Source organism: Podarcis cretensis (assembly GCF_951804945.1).
Source record: "Podarcis cretensis genome assembly, chromosome: 3".
NCBI classification, from domain to species: Eukaryota; Metazoa; Chordata; class Lepidosauria; order Squamata; family Lacertidae; genus Podarcis; species Podarcis cretensis.
In genome coordinates this window covers 106,758,841-106,779,426 of record NC_137172.1, presented here as the reverse complement: position 1 = coordinate 106,779,426, position 20,586 = coordinate 106,758,841, and the positions used below count along the sequence as shown (strand labels likewise).

The window sequence follows — 20,586 nt, the reverse complement described above, 5'->3', positions numbered from 1 at the left end:
CTCATACATGCATTTCAAACTTAGTTGAGAGATTTAAAGTGATCAGCTAATTGGAAAGTAAAATAGTATCACAATTTTGGAAGAACCTAGGGAGCTGGCTTGAATTGTGTCAGAACACTCGTTCATCTAGCTCAGCAATGACTAAACTACTCAAGTAATGTTTAAAGCAGCTCTCCAAGGTTTCAGGCAAGGATCTGGAGATGTCAGGGCTTGAACCCAGGACTTTCTGCATCCTTCTGCCTGACGGCCCTTTTAGCAAACTTCCCATACCTTCTCTGAACTCAACATGCCTGCTGCATGCTGAATATAGGTAAGTCACATTCAAGCAAATCAATGTTTAGATAATGGCAATGAAGTTGCACATGTTGTTCTCAGCACAGCGACAGAGAGCCAAGGAGCAAGTCTTGGCTTGTTTACATGGATGGACCACCCTCGTATAAACTCCCAAGACGACCAACAGTCCACATTCAGAAATCCTGAGGATCCACGTCAGTGATACAAATGGAGCTGAAATCCTCCTGCTTCCTAAAAATATAACCAGACTTCTCGCAAGAACAGGTATGTACATAAGAACAGAAAAGTATTCAAGAGGTGAGCCCATCATGACCGCATCAGAGGGCTATGCCATCATATCAGAGGGTTGCAGCCAACTACGTATTAACTAGAGTAGACACACTAAAATCAATGGGCCTAAGTCAGTCATGTCCATTATTTTAATGGGTCTGTTCTGGATAGCCTTTTAATTAAAGCCAGAAAAATTGAAACGTACAGCACAGTACAATATCTACCCTGAAGATTGAGGCATCAGCCTGGGAGTCAATATGTTTAATAGCAGTTCTGAGATCTGAAGACCAACTGAACCCCTCCTTGCACCTGTTTTTAAAAGGTGTATGGGGAACACTGCAAAAGTAATGTTTATGCGGTATCTGCCATGAAGATTGAGATATTGCGGTTAAAGTTGATGTGCATATTCATGACTGTGTTTTTACGTACCAAACCTGAACACCCTCTTGAAAGCACAAACAGAAAGGAATCTGTTTTGAAGACTGGGAGATTGCTGTGAACTATGTTTATAGCAGAATTATGTATCTGAACTTCAGATACCCAGCCTGCACCTCACACCTGTTTTATGGTTATGGGAAAAGAAAATATACATGTTGCAATGTCCTGAAGGCCAAATTAGACATTAACCAGATCTATATTGGGGATGGGGTTCAGCTAAGGAGACCCATCACCTGCATAAGGGCTTCTGTAACAGAGTTCCCCCCCTCTAATCCCCTAGGCCTCCTGAAATTGGCTTGGGGGGTAGGGGTTGAGAGAACCTTCATAATAGTATGTGGGGGGGAAGGAGGTAGGGTTGTTCTATCTAGCAAACCAAAAATGCTTCCCTTAATGGAATGATCACCTTAGTGCAACACTGAATTCCTCCCAAGGTCTTCTTCAAAGCAGCTAAGGGATATTGGATTGGGACCATGACAGCGAAGATTGGGCTTATCCCTCCTTCCATACAGACCAGGCTTTGAGATGGACTTTTGTCAGCCACCCAGCTCTCTCCTGGGATCCTCTCCCAAAGGACAGTTGGTGGTAGGCAGGGAAAATCTCTGGAGTAGGCTCAGAGGTAGTCTTTACCCATGTTCCCACTCTCTCCAAGGTGGACAAGTCTATTGAAGGTGCTTCCCCAAGCATGCCCTAACATCTAGAGCAGGGACGACCAACTCCCAACAGACTGTCACAGTATACTGCCTACTCACAGTATAAAAAAACTGGAGATGATCTACCCACCTACCCATTGGGCCAAAGTTGTTGAGCTTTTTTTATAGGAAGCCTAAGATTCCACCCCCCCTTGGGAACACCCTGCAATCTGCCAGTAGATCACGAACTACCGTGGCACAAGGCATGCCTTTTAACAATTCAACCCAAGCAGGCGAAGGTCCTTATAACCCACCCCCCTCTTGAAGAATGGTGCCCACCTCACAATCCCAGCCAACGTTCATATGCAATTTTTAATGTGACTAGAGACATAGGAAGCACACGCACAGACGGAATATATTGCAAAATTTACTTTTTCAGCCCAGGAGAAGGGAAACCCAATGCCTTGACTTCAAAGTGTGTAAAGCAAGTATTGCTAAAATTAACAGCCCATGTTTTTAATACAGTTAAAGCATATTCTGCAAAATATTACGTCTGCCACACCCAAATGTATTGCCATATTGGTCTGAATATAAGCCTCACTTTTTTTCCAAATTCCAACTGTGAAAGTGAGGCTTAAATTCGTGACCTTACAAAAATTGGCTTTTACGATATCGCTGCTGAAACAGACTTACGGTAAAACAGAATGGGTGTGAGTGCCTGCAAAATTTTAAGGGAGTGGCTTATATTCAGGTATTGTATTTTTCTCTCCCCCCCCCCACCTTGAATTTTAAAAATGCGGCTTATATTTGGGCCAATATGGTATTTAAAACTGCCTTGGTATCTTTATTTTTTACTTTCTCTCTCTCTCTCTCTCTCTCTCTCTCTCTCTCTCTCTCTCACACACACACACACACACACACAGAGTGAGATAGAGAGAGAATCCAAGCTATGCCTTCAGATAAACAGAACATGAGATACCACTGAACTCTCATGGTCTCCTAGGTCAACCCACAGTTAATAACATTTGTCCCTGGCTCCAATGATGAAATAGACTTAGCACTGGCACAAAAGAAAAGAGATATGAAAGCAATTTCTTATACCACCACAATGAAAAATGAATGTATATTCTCTGGTAATTAATTGTTTTTGCTTGAAGCTACAGGACTGATTTCAAAGTATGAGTTTTATTTTAGCAGACAAAAAACCCCCAAGAATTATTTTAATGAACACAACAAATAAAATCATACACCACTGGATTATTTTTTTAACAAGATTTTATTAAACATCATTTATAAACAAAGATGGAAATGCACACAGATTGGAAGCATGCAACTGACACAAATGTAATTTCTTGCTGCACTTTTGCTGCATTCACAGCATATAGGAAAAACTTCAAATTAGTGCCAGCTTTAGGCTTCCTGAACATACTGTTTCAAGGCATTGAATAACAATAAAGAAAGGTAAGAGAAAGTGCAAGTAAATATATATATACATATGTATGTGTATATATATATATATATATATCATATACCACATCTGAACTTCCCACTACAATACAAATGAAGAAAAACACGAGCTGTTATCTTGCCAACTGATCAGATTGTCCTTCAGAACTAATCCGTATTTGTAAAATGCCTGATCATGTGAACACCTACGTCCGATACTAATCCTTATTTATCAAATTAAATGAAAACGTAAATGCATATGAATGAAGTTATATACAAATATAGAGGTACTTGCAGAATTAAACCCTAAGGCATAACTGTGTAAAATGATTGAGATGATCAATGAAATTAAAAACTACTGGCAAAGGGATGATTTTCATATGGATTTTAGTAAGGTTATATCAAATGCCTCTCAACCATGTAGCTTTGCACCTAAAGCCCTGAATATTAAAGCAGTCTGGCAATATAAAAAAGTGAAGCTGGTACGGGTGTTCAACCACAAGTTTTCAGTTTTCTTCAGGCAGGTATGTAAGGAGGTGGAGGTTCCTTCTCTGGCATCTTTACTGCCATTTCATAGGTTGGCAGGACATACTATAGAAGGGAAACACAGATTTTAAATATACATATATATGAGGAAGTTGAGAAACCAATTTCAGATAACCTCGAGAAAGTTCCACTGCTATGTGTTTTTAATAAATAAATTAATAATAATAATAATAATAATAATAATAATAATAATATTTTATTTATACCCCGCCATCCCCAGCCAAGGCCAGGCTCAGGGCGGCTAACAAGCAATAATAAAAACAAGTTGAATCAATACAACTTAAAAACAAGATTAAAATACAACATTAAAACATTAAAATGCAGCCTCATCACAGGAGGAGAAAGGAAAAAAGAAAGAGGGGGAGGGAATCAAATTGACTCCAAGCCAAAGGCCAGGCAGAACAACTCTGTCTTACAGGCCCTGCAGAAAGAAATCAAATCGTGCAGGGCCCTGGTCTCATGAGACAGAGCGTTCCACCAGGCCGGAGCCAGTGTTGAAAAAGCCCTGGCTCTGGTTGAGGCTAATCTAACTTCCTTAGGGCCCGGGACCTCTAGGGTGTGGCTATTTATGGACCTTAAGGTCCTCCGTGGGGCATACCGGGAGAGGCGGTCCCGTAGGTACGAGGGTCCTAGGCTGTGAAGGGCTTTAAAGGTCAAAACCAGCACCTTAAATCTGACCCTGTACTCCACCAGGAGCCAGTGCAGCTGGAAAAGCACTGGGTGAATATGCTCCCATGGCAGAGACCCCGTGAGGAGCCTCGCTGCAGCATTCTGCACCCGCTGGAGTTTCTGGGACAGCTTCAAGGGCAGCCCCGCCTAGAGCGAATTACAGTAGTCAAGCCTGGAGGTGACAGTCACATGGATCACTGTGGCCAGGGCAGGAAAGGTAAGGGACCAACTGCTTGAAAATGTCGCCCTGGCTGTTGCTGTAACCTGCGCCTCCATGGAAAGGGAGGTGTCAAGGATTACACCCAAGCTCTTGACAGAAGGCAATGGCACTAGTTGGGCCCCTGCAAAAGAAGGGAGTTGGTCCCTCATCCCCATACCATCCCGACCCAGCCAGAGGACCTCTGTTTTCAAAGGATAGGCCACAGAACAAAGTGGCTTATTGCTGAACAGTGTGTCAATATACCTGCAGTTAAGAGTTTGACAATAAATCCACGGATTCAGAATAACTTTACCCTTAACATAAACATTTTAGATGAAGCTATCACTTTGTGTCTCCTGGTTATGCAAGTACCTGGCTGGTGTTACGAGTGGACTTGCAAAGAACTCCTTCGCACAATGTCGAAAGATTGCAAATTAGCATAAAATGAGAACTGCTCACATTTTGTGCTACTACTTTATCAAGAAAAATGTGATTTCGGAGGCATCCCTCCTGAAAAGTTGCTTACACAGGGAAACCCATTACAGCTATTGCAAGAATTGTACTGCTTTAATAGTAGTTACAGATACAATTTGAAACAGCTTCTAATTTAATCATTTGTCAGATGTATTCAGGCCATAAATGATGAGTGGAATTTTAAAACTTCTTAAGATTCCAGAAAAATTCATCGATCTGGAGTTGCCCAAATCATGGCATAGCGAAACTTTGGCCATGTAGGCTCCTGGATAGGAACTTGCAGCTGCTTTGCTCCTCACTGAAATACTCTCTTCAAGCTCATGGATAAAGTTCTCTCCACACTAACCACAAGCTGTAACCAAGACCACCACTTGGTTGAAACTCATGGTTTGCCTGGAGAAAGCTTAACCAGAAACCCATCTTTGAATAACACACTAAGTCAAGCCTTAGCTCAACTCAGCATGGTGTTGTAGCGAAAAGGCCCAGGGAAGAGTACAGCAGTTGCAATCTCCTTTCTGGGAGATTGTATGTTTGCATAGTCCCAGGCTTGGCTAACCCGAATATGCAAACTAGGCCATTATATAACATTTGCCTTAATACACTGCTGTCAGTTTGATACCAAAGCTTGTAGCTATCAGATTTTTCATGTTGTTGCATTTTGAATCCAAATACTTATGCTTGACGGAAGAATTCTAATTTGGCACTTGTAAAAAATGAAGTTGGTTCAAAGCATGGGTAGGCAAACTAAGGCCAGGGGGTCGGATCTGGCCCAATCGCCTTCTAAATCCGGCCCGTGGATGGTCCGGGAATCAGCGTATTTTTCCATGAGTAGAATGTGTGCTTTTATTTAAAATGCATCTCTGGGTTATTTGTGGGGCAAAGGAATTTATTAATATATATATATTTTAAAAAGATATATATGAAAAAGTTTGCTGACCCCTGGCTCAAAGACATATAATGTCATCAGCGCTGTCACTCAAAATTACAACTGGCAGCTTATTTTGGTCTTGTCAAGATTTTACCTGTGGAGGTGCTTCAAATGCAGGGTACACTGCGATCTCAGGCAAGTTTCTGTTGCAAATGTATTTATAGCAATTCCACACACAGTTAATTAGGTAGGCCTGCAAGGGGACAAACAATATTTTAAAATAATAAATAGCAGATTTGTAAATTACATTTCTAGGAAGACCATACATACATACATACATACATACATACATACATACATACCATTCAGCAGACATGCTATGTAAGTTTATTTAGTTGTTTATTCCAGCACAAAGTAAGTGCTATCATTTTCTAAGGAACTGAAGGCTGCTACAGCTAAAACTACAGCACAAACACCTTGTTGTCACAGAGCCAGCACTTCTAGTGCATCAAATTAAAATACCTTCATTTTAGCTGGATAGCATGCCAACATCAGCATAATGTATATGGAGAACAAAACAAAGCACAGAGGAATGTAAACTTCAGAACTGCAGGGGAGATGGAATTCAATTGTTTCAACAGTTCCTAACTGTGATTGTGTACTCTTTATGCTTAAAAAGACAGGTTCAGTGCACCAAACAGAAAACTTTTAGACTAGATTCTGAAACTGCTATGAAAGGAGCTAAAATTACCAAACTGAAGAAGTAAAGGGATGGTGTTGAGTGCATCCATTATCTCATGCCTCTCTGAGTGGAAAAGCTTCATGCAACAGACCTCCACAACTGTCCCCAAGCTAATTTGCAGGCAGAAAATTAAAAAGACAGGCCAGTAACCCCTGATGCATTCCACTGTCTAGAAAGTGTGGACCCTTTCCTGGATGATGGAACAAAGAGGAAAGCAATATTAACTAGGTAACCTGGTGCTGCAAAGAGGCTGCCTTCTAATTGTTAGAAGTGGGTGGGAAATCTTTAGACTGTACACTTAATTATGTCTTCCAGGTTCCTGAACTTGGTCCACCAGGGCATTTTGGCAAACTATACCTGCCTGCCGTATGACTATCACATAAAACCAGGCATGAAAATCGATTATCTCCAATCTAAGCACACATATAGTTTTATACCGTATGGATGCCATGTACTTGCAGTGTATAATTCAGGAAAAAAAATGTCTAAAACACCCTAAATGTTACTGTACTGGTCTGATTGGTAGTAATTTTGTCTTCTTTTTTAACTCTGACCTAGTACAACAGACACTCTGCTTCACAAGGCCATACTCCATAACCTGAAAAGAAGAATAGGGGCAGACCTCACAAACTTGTTCTCACATTTAGTAAACATTGGGAGGGGGCAGGCAGGGCAGAGCTTATTAGTTCCATCCCAATCACCTTTCAGTTTGTAGGGGTTGACCTTGTGAAGTGAGGAGTCCCTTGCACTCATCAAATGCACAGGGAACCTCAAGTACTTCAGAAAATTGTCTTTCAGCTAACAAGGGAATTAGCACACTAATCTCTACTTGCTATAAACCCTGTTTACTTAGCCATAAGTTAAACACTTGAAGAAGGCTATAGAGAAAATTCAGCAACAACACTAGTGTTCCCTAAAAGATGCAATGTATAGTATCCAAAAACTGACCTTCAAGATGATCACCAAGGCAAAAAACACCAGAACAGTGAACAGAAGACAGCTTGAATCGAGGGAAAGGAGGTCATCTTTGTACGGAAACTCTGGCTAGTGAAGGAAATAGAAATGTTTTAAATATAGACCAGGATAACGTTATTCAACAACTTCAAAAGCTATCTTTTGTACTTAGAAGTTATTTTTTAAAGTTCTACTTTATTTGTAAATAAGGTTAGATGAAATGAAAACAGTTTCGTAGAGTATCCATTTAGCTTGTGACAGATACACCTCTGCTTTGGAACCATAGAAGGCAGGCCCATACAAGTCTCCTGACATATTTAAATATGACACAGATCCATTCTAGGAAGCAAGGAGGAAGTCATTGTGTTTCATTAGCATGGAATCCAAGGCCAATACACAAAGATTTTCCTGAAAAGTTTCAGAAGGGAGGAATGCACCAGTCATAACCAAAACAAGGATGTCAGACCTTGTTCTTTTAAAAATGAGTTTAAGTTATAATAACATTCAACCAAGCTGTAATTTTCATCCACTAAAAATATAGCTAGTAAATATATTTTAACCAATATGATATAAGGGAGAACACCTGCTGTTAAACAAACAGAAGTTAGGATCCAAACATACTGGGCATGTATGGAGGTCACTGTAAGAATGAGCCACAGCAAGCCACTCACTCATTTCCCTCTGCTCCTCTGATGCAGCCATGAGTTTGGAAGTTTTTGCTTCCAATGTTTATTAACCAGTTTAGCATATTGTCTCAAGTCTAAATTGCAAACAAGCCAGCTTCATAACCCATGATCTAAAGCCAGCTTGTTTCAAACACAGTGTTAAACTTTATACTACAAGCTGGAGTAATTATAAATTAGACATGAAAGCTCCCAAACTGCTCATTGTGGCCAAGGGGGAGAAGGAGGGGCAGCTCATTCTCACCATGCGAACTCGGCCTTTATCTGCATATCAAAATCTGATAAAGCATCCCCTTCATCAGGAAAATAATAAAATTTGTCTCCATATCAGAATACAACATTTACATTTAGACACTTACCAGCTGATCCAAGTAGTCCTTTATTCTTGGTAAGTATGTCAAAGAACTTATAGCCACCAGACAGCTGAGAACAAAGTCAAAGAGCTGGTAACAGAAGAATGGAATCAGCCAGCCAACTCGATGCTAAAAGTGCAAAACAAGAAGAATTCATTAATTCTGAAGTGAATCGAATCAAGGAAAGTTTAGTGCTGAAAACCATTCATATATACTTACAGCAATTGCTCCATACACCATCATAGCACTTATTGTGAACATGAGGAGCGAGATAGCAAAGAGAACACATGCATTTTCTGGTGGGAGAAAAACACCAAGAGTCATTTTTAACAATAAAAGTACATCAAGGATTTATATTTGCTGAACATCCAATTAAGTACCTCGCAAAATGGACTGAAAACTAACACAAATGGCAAAAGCACTGTGCACTGGTTAACAGCAGAGTGCATCAGAATGTAGCAGAAGGAAGAAAAAAAAATTGGAAATGTGATCAAAAGTATTGTAGGCCTCTCTAGTAACTGCGTTTTGAACCACTATTTTAAATATACAATATGATGAAGAATTTCTATCACAAAGGCGATACTGCAGCACACTGACAATCTAGCAGTATGTAGGCATAAAAGTTAATATAGAGGCATAATGCAGCCCACCTCTAAGCTACCAGAACACTCTACATCTTTGACAAATTTTAACACACGAATTTTTCACCACAATGAATTATTTTATCTTAGGAAAGCTGGTTGCAAGGGGAGAAGCTAGTTTAACAATGCACATTCCTTAAGAATACTTCATTTTCTTTTTATGTTCTCTATAGTTTCACTATTGTTAGACAGCTTTGCAATACTACTCTTCTGCTGAGCATCTCAATGTCACTTGGTAGGGAGGGAGCACCTTGACTTCTGCTATGGGTTATAGAGCAGCTGTCTTTCAACCTTTTCAGACCCATGGCCCACCTTTGACCCAAACATGCATTTGGAGACCCATTTCTTAATCTTTTACAATATATTTGCGTAGCGACAGTGCTCTTGTTGTGACCCACCATGGATCAGACCATGGTCCACTAGCGGGTCCGTTCCCACCAGTTGAAGGCCAACTGAGTTTTAGTCTGCATTTCCTGCTTATCAATTTTTTGACCAAGTCAGCTTGACTCTACACAAATAGAATAAGATACTGTTTAATATCACTTGAGATAGAAGATACTTTGCCATGTTTTATTTGTCTGAAGAAAGTTGGAAAACAGTATGCTAGACAACACTTAGTCACAAGCCTAATTCTTAGCTGAAAAAGGCATTAGTTAAGTTTCTTCTGCCTCCAACTGATGGAGTGTGTTGTTTTCTATACAGATCTTCCATGAACATCTTTCTATTCTAAGTTGAGAGGTCAGTGTGAACAGACCTCCTGTAAATAGGGCTTGTGGAGTGGTGAGGGATCTTCTAATCAACATCTTCTTACCAAAGAGAAAAATGGACATGTTTCCCCATGTTCTCTGGCATATGCAGAAAAGAGGAGAAATTACTGAAAGCCACAAATTATGGCTTGGCAAGCTAAGTGAAGTGTTTGATCCCTGATTAATGTACCTCACAAATGAATTTCAAAAAAAACCAACACATTTTGATATGGAGTTATGTACTCTGAAAAACACACAACACACTGTATCAAAGATCACTGCTCTCCAGAAAATATATATACCTACCAGCCACCCTCTCAGAGGGATAGTAGCTACCAATGATTTCAGATTGGATATCCACAGTTGGCACAGTATTAGGGTGAGTAACTTCAACAGTCAGCAAAATGCCCATCAACAGATTCACTACCTGCAAAAAACAAAACAAAAGCTACTACATGAGAACGGGGGAAAGCAAAATACTGTACTACAAACCACTTATATAGCAAAGCTTTCTTAGTATATTTACTCAAAACTCCAAAAAGTTCAACAAGGAATGCTCCCTAATAAGCATATTTGTGTCTGAAGTTTCCACTTGTCATATTTGGTGAGGTTTTAGCGACTCTTTTCCCTGTCTAAAATCTGGCAGGTCTGATAAGCTGGGGGACAGAAGATACAAAAGTTAAAAAACAGCAGACCGCCTGCTTACATTAGATAAGTTTCTTTCAACCATACTGAAGACATCAAAACAGCTGTAATTTGCCATTCAGAACTAGAACAGCCAGTGGTGAGTAGCGGACCCACTTTTTTCTTTTTGTTCCACTTCCTGCTCCATGCCACCCACAAGAAATCAAGCAAAGGGCTGCATTCAATTGGGCAGAGGCCACAGTTGGCCCTCACCTCGCCTCAGTTTAGCATTTACTCTGGTTTCCACTCCTTAACTTGTATCTATTTTTTTTGTTCTGTTTTCTACAATATAAGCACTTCAGAAGCTCCACATTTTCAGCTTTGCATGTCAAGACTGTGACTGATTGGAACAGGATGAGCAAGCTTGAGATAGTTAAAGAGGGGAAGGGGCTTAATTCATCCATTTAGAGCATGAAAGCCTCAGACTAAAAAAGAAAAGGAAATATGGTCTTCCTACTTCCACTTGTTCCTCCTGCACTGCAGGGAGTTGGACTAGATGACCCTTCGGATCCCTTCCAACTCTACAATTCTATGTTTCTTTCATAACGTCAACAAATGTGACCCATCCCCTTCTTTTGCTCTTGGCATCATTTCTATGGGGCTGTGCCAGTCCTTGAGGTCTCTAAGGGACTTAACGGGGCTTTTAAAGGAAAGGAATGTAAAAGTAGAAAGGACAGAAGAGATTCAGAAGCTGCTGTTCCAGAATATGTTCTGCTGCCAAGCACAGCAAAGCCCATGCTTTCTAGTTATCGATGAAGAGAGAGTTTTAAGTTTCACAGAGGATATGATTACCTTCCAATGGCTATTTGCCATGATGGCTATATACTACCCACCACTGTCAAGAGGCAGTATACCTGTGCATGCCAGTTGCTGGGAATTACAAAAGGGGAGTATGTTGTCAGTGTTTGAAATTAGTCAGGCTCCAGGTGCATTTTGCACCTGGCTATTGATTACTTGCGACCAAGTGGAGATGCCTGGGTGCAAGGGCGCATGACATCTCTACCATCATGAGGTACATGCCTGGGGAACATTGGATCTAGACTGTTTTCACACACTAAATGCACTATCATGTAGAATTCTATCAGTTATATTTTATCTGTACAACTGGAATGAATTTCTGGAACCAAAATGCTTTTTCTGTGCAGCCTGAGCAGGAGTAGTCACCATTAAGAAGAAGAGGTTGAAATAGGCCAATATACATGTGGACTGTCCTTGGGATCAAGGGACTTTTCTTCTTTAGGTTCTCAATGTTCTTAACCTAGCTCAAGGTTTTCATCTGAACTAGCTAGATAACTAAGAATCAATCACAGTCAGTCCATCATCTGAAAAATGAGACTTTCAATCAGTCTTGCCCAAAAATGGCAACTAGGCATTCCGTTTTGGCAACTGCAACTCTGGTTTAAGGAGCCATTTAATGTCTAACTTATATATCTGAGTTTCTTACACTGTGTTGCACTCTGGTCCTGATTGCAGGTTTTCTGTAAGCATCTTGTTAGGTACTGTAGTAACAAAATACTGGACTAGACAGATCACTGGCCTGATCTAGTAGTCCTTACGTTCTCCCAACAAACTACAAATTATGTTACATGACCTCCACAAGATCTTGAGAATAAATGACAAGTGGCAAGGGGAACATTCAACTCTCCATTATTTTGCCTATCCAAATGGCTACCGACACACAACGCAAAGTGAAAGCAGAGAAATCTGGAGAGCAAACCACTGCCAGACGGAAACTTGATGAGAAACTGTGTGGCAATCCCACAGATCAAGTTGTCATGCAAATCACCCTTGCGGAGACAAGTGGCAAGGTTGCTAAAAGGAACAACTTGTATGAGTAATAACACTTAATGAAACACAAGCGACTCTTGTTACACTTAACTGAGCTATTAATATATATTGATGCTGTGATGAGACCTTTCTAACTCCTGAGAACTTTTACAAACATTAAGATACCAAGCTGTAGGTATAAAAGCCTGAACTAAGGAAGACAGGTGATACCACCTGTGTTGTACAAAAGAGACGAAATGTCCATACACACCTACAGAAACACTGTGTTACAGACTTAAATGTTATATTTTAAGTCTGCTCCCCCAAAAGAAGCACTGGCCATAGTTCTGGTTATGGGGGGGAAAAAACCAGTGCAACTCTCCAAAAAGTGTTTGAAACTCCCATTGTCCTAGGCACATTTTGCAACACAGAATTTCATTAGTGCAAGCAGTTTCTGAGCTCTGGGATCAGTACTGAGCCTAAGATTTCAGATTCAAACTGCAGAGTGGAAGGAAAAGAGGACCTTTTTCTGCCTCCCTACTTCCAGCTACTCTCTGAAGACTGGAGAAGAGACTCTCTTAAAAATATTAGGGGGGGTGAGCAAGGGAAGGGCTAGGCTATGTGAAAAACGAACATAATATTTTTAGCTGCAGCTCGTTCATTTCCAGCTTTGTATTCTTGTTATAAAAAAGCACATCCAGACATTCCGTTGTTGTGCCCCTAACCTAGGTTTAAGGTGCCATTTAACTCCTAATTTTCATATCTCAGTTTCTAACACAGTCTCCCAAAACACCAAACTTTGGAACACTAAATTCAAGACCATGGATAGAATTTAAGATGTAAAGATGCACTAGACACACCAAATGTTTTTAATCTTAGCAAGAAATATCTTCATCTTCCATGCCCCATCCCTACACATTCCCTACGGATTAACTGAAAACATCACCAACTTTTTGAGGTCTTTGGGAACATCAGCAAACTGGAGAAACTCATGGGCACCATATCAGATTTTGCAACCAAGCAATATTGTTGACATTAGAATGCCTGTTTCAAGACTAATTTCAGACAGGGTGGGGATGTCCTGCAGGCAGCAAAGAAGACCCCTGAAAGCAAAAGGGTGCCCATGGGCACTACACCGACAACCACAATGTAGAGTTTCTCTCTGTTGACTTCAGATCATATTTATGTACAGGAGGTATTGAGTCAATATAAAATATTCACTTTGCAAAACTGCTAACGATTTTTAAACAATTTAAGGACCAGTATTTCCACCTCCTAAAAAAGTTCTGTAACATAAAAGGTCATGTTTTCCCACCTAAATGGCTGTTTCAACAAATTCTAATGCTGTCTTCAGTCTCCCAAGCTGGTATTAAAAAATGTTCCCCCCCACCACCTTATAATAAATATTGTCAATGCAACATATTTAGTTGAAAATGAAATCAGCAAGATAGAAGCCACACAGGGAAGCCTCTCTCAAGTTTTTTCAGTTTATTACGACAGTTAAGCAACTTAGGTACAGCATTCTGTATCTGACAATTGTGATACTATTATACCCTGTTCATCTCTCTTAACGATCACCATCAATGAATATTTTATAAACACAAACTTCCGGTATTCTATTCACCAAAGAGGTATATGCAAGTGGGTTTTGTAACAGGAATTTATATTCACTGCAAAATGAGCTATATATCTAGGAAAGGCTGAATATGAACGTGGACAGTTGGAAAAATATAAAGAGCAATAATTTGGCTCCAAATCTTCCTATCAGCCCAATGCAGCAGTAAAAAACTTTACATTTACTTAAAATATTTCAAAGGATTTGGATGGTTTGACAATCTACTCTTTCCACCTAAGAAAATATGAATATGGCATGTGTTTAATATTTTTTTTTATAAATGTGTGTGTGTATATATATAATTATTTTTTCAGGGAGCATGAATTGAAAATTTAAGCTGCACATACAAACCCCCAATGTGATTGTTTTAAAGTATTCTAGCTTAATATTGCTCACATGCCAAATCTGAGAAAGCATACCATCAAGGAGGGGTGGAAATCAAATGGCACCAATTGAACAGAATTGTGACATGCTTTTATAAAATGAACCACAACACTTTCCATTAAGTTTGCAAAAGAGGATTTTGTTTGGCTTATCTTAATAGGTTTGTTATAATCCGCAACACAAACAGAAAACAAAAGTGCCTCATGAATAGACAGGCATTATGTAATAATTTGTGTTCCAAGCAGCCAGTGAACTTTTCCCTATTATAATCTTACCAAAGAACAGAGACTGAAATGCACTTTGCCTTGCATTTAATAAGTGTTTTTCTAGGTTAAAACAGAGGAACACAGGTTCACCATACCAAAAAGGGTTTATAGGAGCTGGTCAACTTACTGGTGAAATATGATCAAACACTGGTCAAGGGTTGCATCCAGTGCTACTCAAGTGGATTTCCACTTGAACAGTAGGATTTCCCCTTCCCTTCCGGCTGTTCCAAAATCTGCCCATAATGGTCCTGACTGCAAGTGACAGAGAGGAAAGGGCAGTTCCATTGTGCACATGGAACCTTGTTGCATGAGCAAAACTGCAGTGTTACACACAACCCTCAGTTTTAAAAAGCACAACTACAATTAAAGACTTATGCTAGTTATGAAAACTCAAGGTGTGGCCCAATCCTACTCAGAAATCATACTATGTTCAACTGGGCTTAAAAAGGTAAAGGGTGAAGGGACCCCTGACCATTAGGTCTTACTTCTATATAAATGTCCATAGGATTGGATCCCTAGTTGATTGCAAGACTATTAAAATTCTAAAATGAATGCAATGTATATGCCTCATTAACAATGTTATGCATTATAGAAGTATGTGGCTATATGCATTATACAAGTATGTGACTATATAACATGTGGAAAAGATATCTGGATAAAAATCTCTATAATTTCGTACCTCCCTCAACTGAGTACTGATCTGTCTTTTTTAAAAATATATTTTTATTGAAAATTTTTAACAAACAAATTATCAGTCAATATAACCAATTACATTCCCTCCCTTTTATTCCCTCCCATCCCTCCCTCTCCCACCCTCCAAAGACTTCCCACAGCTCCCCTCTCTGATTTGTTTGCACATATTATTCTCTGCATGTTAAAAAATTATACAAATCATTACCTTATCTAGAGTATCGATCTGTCTTATTCATCATTATTCCAGCTTAAAACTACACTCTGTAGTTTTAAAGTTTTAAAGCTGTAGGAAAGTTCAAGCACCTACAGTTTTGTTGAAATGTGTTTGAAGATCTCAGTAATATAATGCATCCACACACACTTGGTTACATTTTTAATTTTACTACGTACTGTAATGCAACCAATGTAAATTATGTGAATAAAAAGAGGTGGAATGCGAGCTCTGCCAAGGTTGCCAAAGAGAACAAAGCTAGTTGCTGGTGGCTATAAACAGGATTTTGTTTAAGCCAAACATCAGATTAAAGGAAAATAACATTCCATGAAACTGCATATTTCAGGATGGCTGTGCCTATTTGCCTACAGGCACCCTGATCTGGACAGGGAGTATGACCTTTTGTCACATACAGTATTGAGAAAAATCCTTGCCATTCAAAGGATCTCTAGCAACATAGTAACTGGTCACTAGCAAAGGGCTAAGGAGCTTGTATGAACTTTGAGGACACAGCTACTTTCGGGGGGGGGGGGATCTCTGCAGCACTCCAAGGAGCCATATGAAGCCTCATCATCTTCCTGCTCTGTCACCTTCTCTGTACTGTTATCTCTCCTTCCCCCTCCAATTTCAGGATGCATTTATGACAGAAGCTTCAAGTCAATGTATTTTTAATTTCCTTACTATAGTATTTAAAGTGTTAACTTCCCAAGTACTTTCCCCAGAATTTTCTCCAAAACCACCTAAATCACACAAAAGCTATTTTTGAAAGAAGACATTTTGGATACACACATTACTTAAAAGGCATTTCTTAGGCATTTAACACCATTTCTAAATTTGAAGTTTGTAGGTTCACAATGTCCTACTGACAATCAGCTAGAGAACACATTAAATATCCTACACAGTCCATAAGGCCACTATACGGTTGCATTTTAAATACCAATAGTTCTCATTGTTTTAACTTAAGCTGATCAACAAGCTGAAAGAAACTGCATCCCATAAATTTTCCTACATTTACTTTAGTTCATAGAATCTGAAGGAACTGACATCTCCTTCCACAGAAGAACACACAACAGAACTGCAACTCTATCAGCACCAGTTTTGTTAGTGCTATGTTGCCATCTACCTGTCTCGAGACAATGCCAACATTCATGTCCCAAATTTCTATTGATTTCAACAGGGCATAGTTTTGTGTGCACAGGCTTAACTTTTACAGCCTATAGCAGAGGTGGCCGAGCTGTGGTGCTCCAGATGTCGTGGAACTCCAACTACCATTAGCTCTAGCCAGCGTGACCAAGGATAAATATTGTACCCCAGTAACACCTGAAGGCCAAACGTCAGCTAATCCTTGTTAATCTGAACCCTACTACGCCAGAACAACTACAGCAAACTTCAAACCTACAATGCAGCAGCCATGGTTGATCAAAATGGATGAAATGTACAACTATGATTTCTGTGCAAGCTGCTTGAAAATGCTGCGCCAGATTTCAGAATCATCTCTCCCCCACCCCCACCCCCACCCCACCATTATTTCTGCTATCTATCCATCTCTGCTTCGTGTGCTTTTATACCCAAGTAAAGGTCCCATTATCTTGGCCTACTGCCTTGGATTGGTAACTATAAACCTTATTCTAAAATGCAAAGATGCTAGGGAGCTAACAACTTTCACAACTAGATGGGCTGGGGGAAGTTGGGAGGAGACTATTTTAACAATATTACTTACTCCAGTGTTTATAAAACTTGGGTCCTCAGCTGTTGTTGGACTACAGTTCCCATCATCCCTAGGTAGCAGGACCAGTGATCAGGGATGATGGGAGATGTAGTCCAACAGCTAGGGATCAAAGCTTGAGAAAATGACTTACTCTGATTGTGTAACACATTTGCAACTTGGTGCCATTTTGAAAAATATATATATAATTTTCTATTATATTACGTTCCTTTAAGAAGTTTTATTGTTTGAAAATTTCATAGCACTGTATATCCATAATCCAAATTTTTCATTTCAGTTACAATCCTGAGCCTATGGCTTTATTCCTCACTTAAGCGGGTTGCAAATTCAAACTCTGAATAAGGGGGGGTGGGAGCTTGCCCCTGCTGTAAATTCTCAGAAAGCAGCAAGAAGACTATTTTCTGCTTCTTTAAAAAATCCTACCCATGCCAGGCTCAAGGGAGGGGCAAGGAATCAAAAGATTTAAAAAGTAACTCTCCAGTGTCAAGCACATTTATGAAGCCTAGCTAAAGAGATGCTATGCCGGAAACGCCTTCTGTAATTACTGCTGTGTGGGAAGTGTCCTATTGACCCAATATTCCCTCCCACCTAGTACAAAGATACAATCTCTTCCTGCTGAAAGGAAGAGACAACACAAACAGCATCCTAAGGGCAACTGACTACATGCAAACACTTCCCTGAGTATCAGCAGCTGAAAACATCAAAAATAGAAGATCTTGTGAAGGCAAACAAGTGATACAAAGTGGTGTTGAAAACTCACGGAAGTCACACCCCAACCCCCTCCATGCTAACTAGCGCAAGAGTTTGACCTACAAGAAACACTAGCTGCTAAGTAACTTCCCCACTTCCTTATAGAAGTGGAAACTAATGCTACATATATTATGAACTTTGTAGCAAGTGTCACAAGAAGCAGTAAGTTAATTTCGATTTCAATTAAAATTGCACTCACAACAACAACCTTGCAATTTGCTGTTTCAAAGCCACAAAGCTATCTCAGTCAGCATTTTCTCCATAGTATTAAAGTTCCAATTGTCTGGTTTTATTAACTCTTTCAGTAACATCCTCTTATAATATATCCACTAGCATCTGAAAATAAAGCATAAACCCAGCTGTTGTCTGGAGTCTGGAAACATCAACAGCAGACAAAATAAACTAGTAGTTAATTCATTCTGCCCATGGGATCTATATTTTAGGGGAAGGTGTACTATGAACCTTAAGAATTCTCACCACTGTCATCAAAAACTGCAACTCCCAGAATTCTCTATGGAAGAGTAGCAATTTTAGAACTAGAAGATGACTGAATTTTATGAAAAATAATTCTCAAGAGGAAACTAAGCAGTATATAAACATTTTTTTTAGTGTTTCTTCTCTCCTGTCCATCACTGCAGAAACTATAGGACCAGAAACAGATTGAGTAGTCAGTATGGAAAGGGAAGGGATTAAGAACGAATGCTTAGCACTCAGAGCTCACTCTACTTTGTGCAATTGGCAAAAGGGGCACGTAGACGGGAAGAATCCTAAGGAGAAACACAAACCAATTCTCTCACACAAACCATGGAAGGTCTCTTTCCGACACTACTTCCATGAGTGTAAAGATTTCACAGTTGAGAGGGTGTCGGATTATTTATTTAATACATTTTTATACCACCTTTCTCTTCCGAGGCGCTCAAGGTGGTGTACGTGGTTATTCTTCTCCCTATTTCATCCTCACAAAAACCCGGTGATCGGTTGAAAGAGATGGTAACTGGCCAAAGGTCAGCCAGTGAGCTTCCTGGCTGATCAGGGATTCAAATCCTGGTCTCCCATATCATGGACCAACACTCTTAACCATCACACACCACACTGGCTCTCACCTTGGATTAGGATCTGGGAGGTAAAGGTAAAGGTAAAGGGACCCATGACCATTAGGTCCAGTCGTGACCAACTCTGGGGTTGCGGCGCTCATCTCACTTTATTGGCCGAGGGAGCCGGCCTACAGCTTCCGGGTCATGTGGCCAGCATGACTAAGCCACTTCTGGCGAACCAGAGCAGCACACAGGAGCGCCTTTTACCTTCCCGCCGGAGCGCTACCTATTTATCTACTTGCACTTTGACGTGCTTTCGAACTGCTAGGTTGGCAGGAGCAGGGACCGAGCAATGGGAGCTCACCCCGTCGCGGGGATTCGAACCGCCGACCTTCTGATCGGCAAGTCCTAGGCTCTGTGGTTTAACCCACAGCGCCATGTCCCTTTGGATCTGGGAGACCAGAGTTCAAATCCTCACTCAGCAATGAAGCTCACTGGGGTGGCCTTCAGCCAGCCACGGTCTCTTAGGGCTAACACCAGGATAAAAAGGAGGACAGCTACGTATAACACGTCACCCTGAGCTACTTGGCAGAAAAACTGGGAACACACAGCAGCAAGTGCGCAGCTGCAGGGTTACTTTCAAAAGGCTTTGCAGCGAGAAAGTTAAGCCTTCGCAGGCAGCCATGCCTAAGGAAGACCAACCGCAGGCGGCCAATCCAGTCTCCTTCCGGGATCGCCGCTCTCCCAGGTCTTACGTATTTGCTGGCAAAGTTCTGGAAAACACTCCCGGGGGGATAACGCGCATGCGTGGCCGCTCCACCGGGCACGTCAGCGCCCGAGGAAAAAAAGGGACGTTGTACGGCGGGGCTGCGCGCATGCGCAATAAAGGATCCCCATCACCCGGAACATCGCCTCACAACCCCTCCGAACGGACAAAAGCGGCCCTTTCCCCTTAACAGCGAGACCTTCCTTACCATGTACCAAGTGCCCAGGATGATAGTGCCGGTGCGGACATGGCAGCAGCCGCAGCAGCGGGTGCTGTAGAGCCGGTCGCGGGCCCGCTTGAACGTCATGGCGGTGTCGCTAATGGCGCCGGCCCGCTTCGCTCGCCTCGGAACGGAACGCTGAAGGCGCTGAGGGGGTCCCTTAAAAGCGTCCCTACGCGTCCGGATAAACCAATCAGCAAGCGGATCAGGAAGTGAAGGGCTTCCTTTATGAAGCTCGCAGGGCGGGATTACGGCGCGCTATTGGCAGGCGAGCCGGCCACTCACGAGGCTCCCGGCGGCTATGCAGCCCCGCCCACCGACGCCTCACGACGGTACTCGGGAGAAAGAGAGAGGCTGGGTCTCGTGGCCGCGGGGGGGAGGGGGGAGGAGCGGGGGCGGTTTATGCGATTGGTCGCGGGCGGGATGTGGGCAGGCGCGCGCTTCGGCCGTTGGCGCCGCGAGCCTGCTCGCGTTTACCTCAGAGTTAAGTCCCGCCCTCACGCTGTCAGTTTGGATTA

General features: G+C 41.2%; 1 protein-coding gene across 1 annotated transcript; it reads right to left on the bottom strand.

Annotated features, from left to right (window-relative positions):
- Positions 1-2,888: 2,888 nt before the first annotated feature.
- Positions 2,889-20,339, bottom strand: LAPTM4A (lysosomal protein transmembrane 4 alpha). Its single transcript, XM_079970133.1, has 7 exons — positions 20,057-20,339; positions 10,259-10,379; positions 8,785-8,861; positions 8,572-8,694; positions 7,524-7,619; positions 5,988-6,086; positions 2,889-3,668 (listed from the first exon to the last, which is right to left on the bottom strand). The coding sequence occupies exons 1-7, from the start codon at positions 20,153-20,155 to the stop codon at positions 3,594-3,596; spliced, it is 690 nt and encodes a 229-aa protein (XP_079826259.1). The 5' UTR covers positions 20,156-20,339; the 3' UTR covers positions 2,889-3,593.
- Positions 20,340-20,586: the final 247 nt, after the last annotated feature.

Excerpts from the sequence above, each read along its gene's own strand:
- LAPTM4A (XM_079970133.1), bottom strand. The coding sequence starts at position 20,155 with ATGACGTTCAAGCGGGCCCGCGACCGGCTCTACAGCACCCGCTGCTGC. Across the intron at positions 8,695-8,784 it reads TGGTGTATGGAGCAATTGCT|CATCGAGTTGGCTGGCTGAT; the intron begins GTAAGTATATAT and ends TTGCACTTTTAG. Across the intron at positions 6,087-7,523 it reads CCTTGGTGATCATCTTGAAG|GCCTACCTAATTAACTGTGT; the intron begins GTCAGTTTTTGG and ends GTCCCCTTGCAG.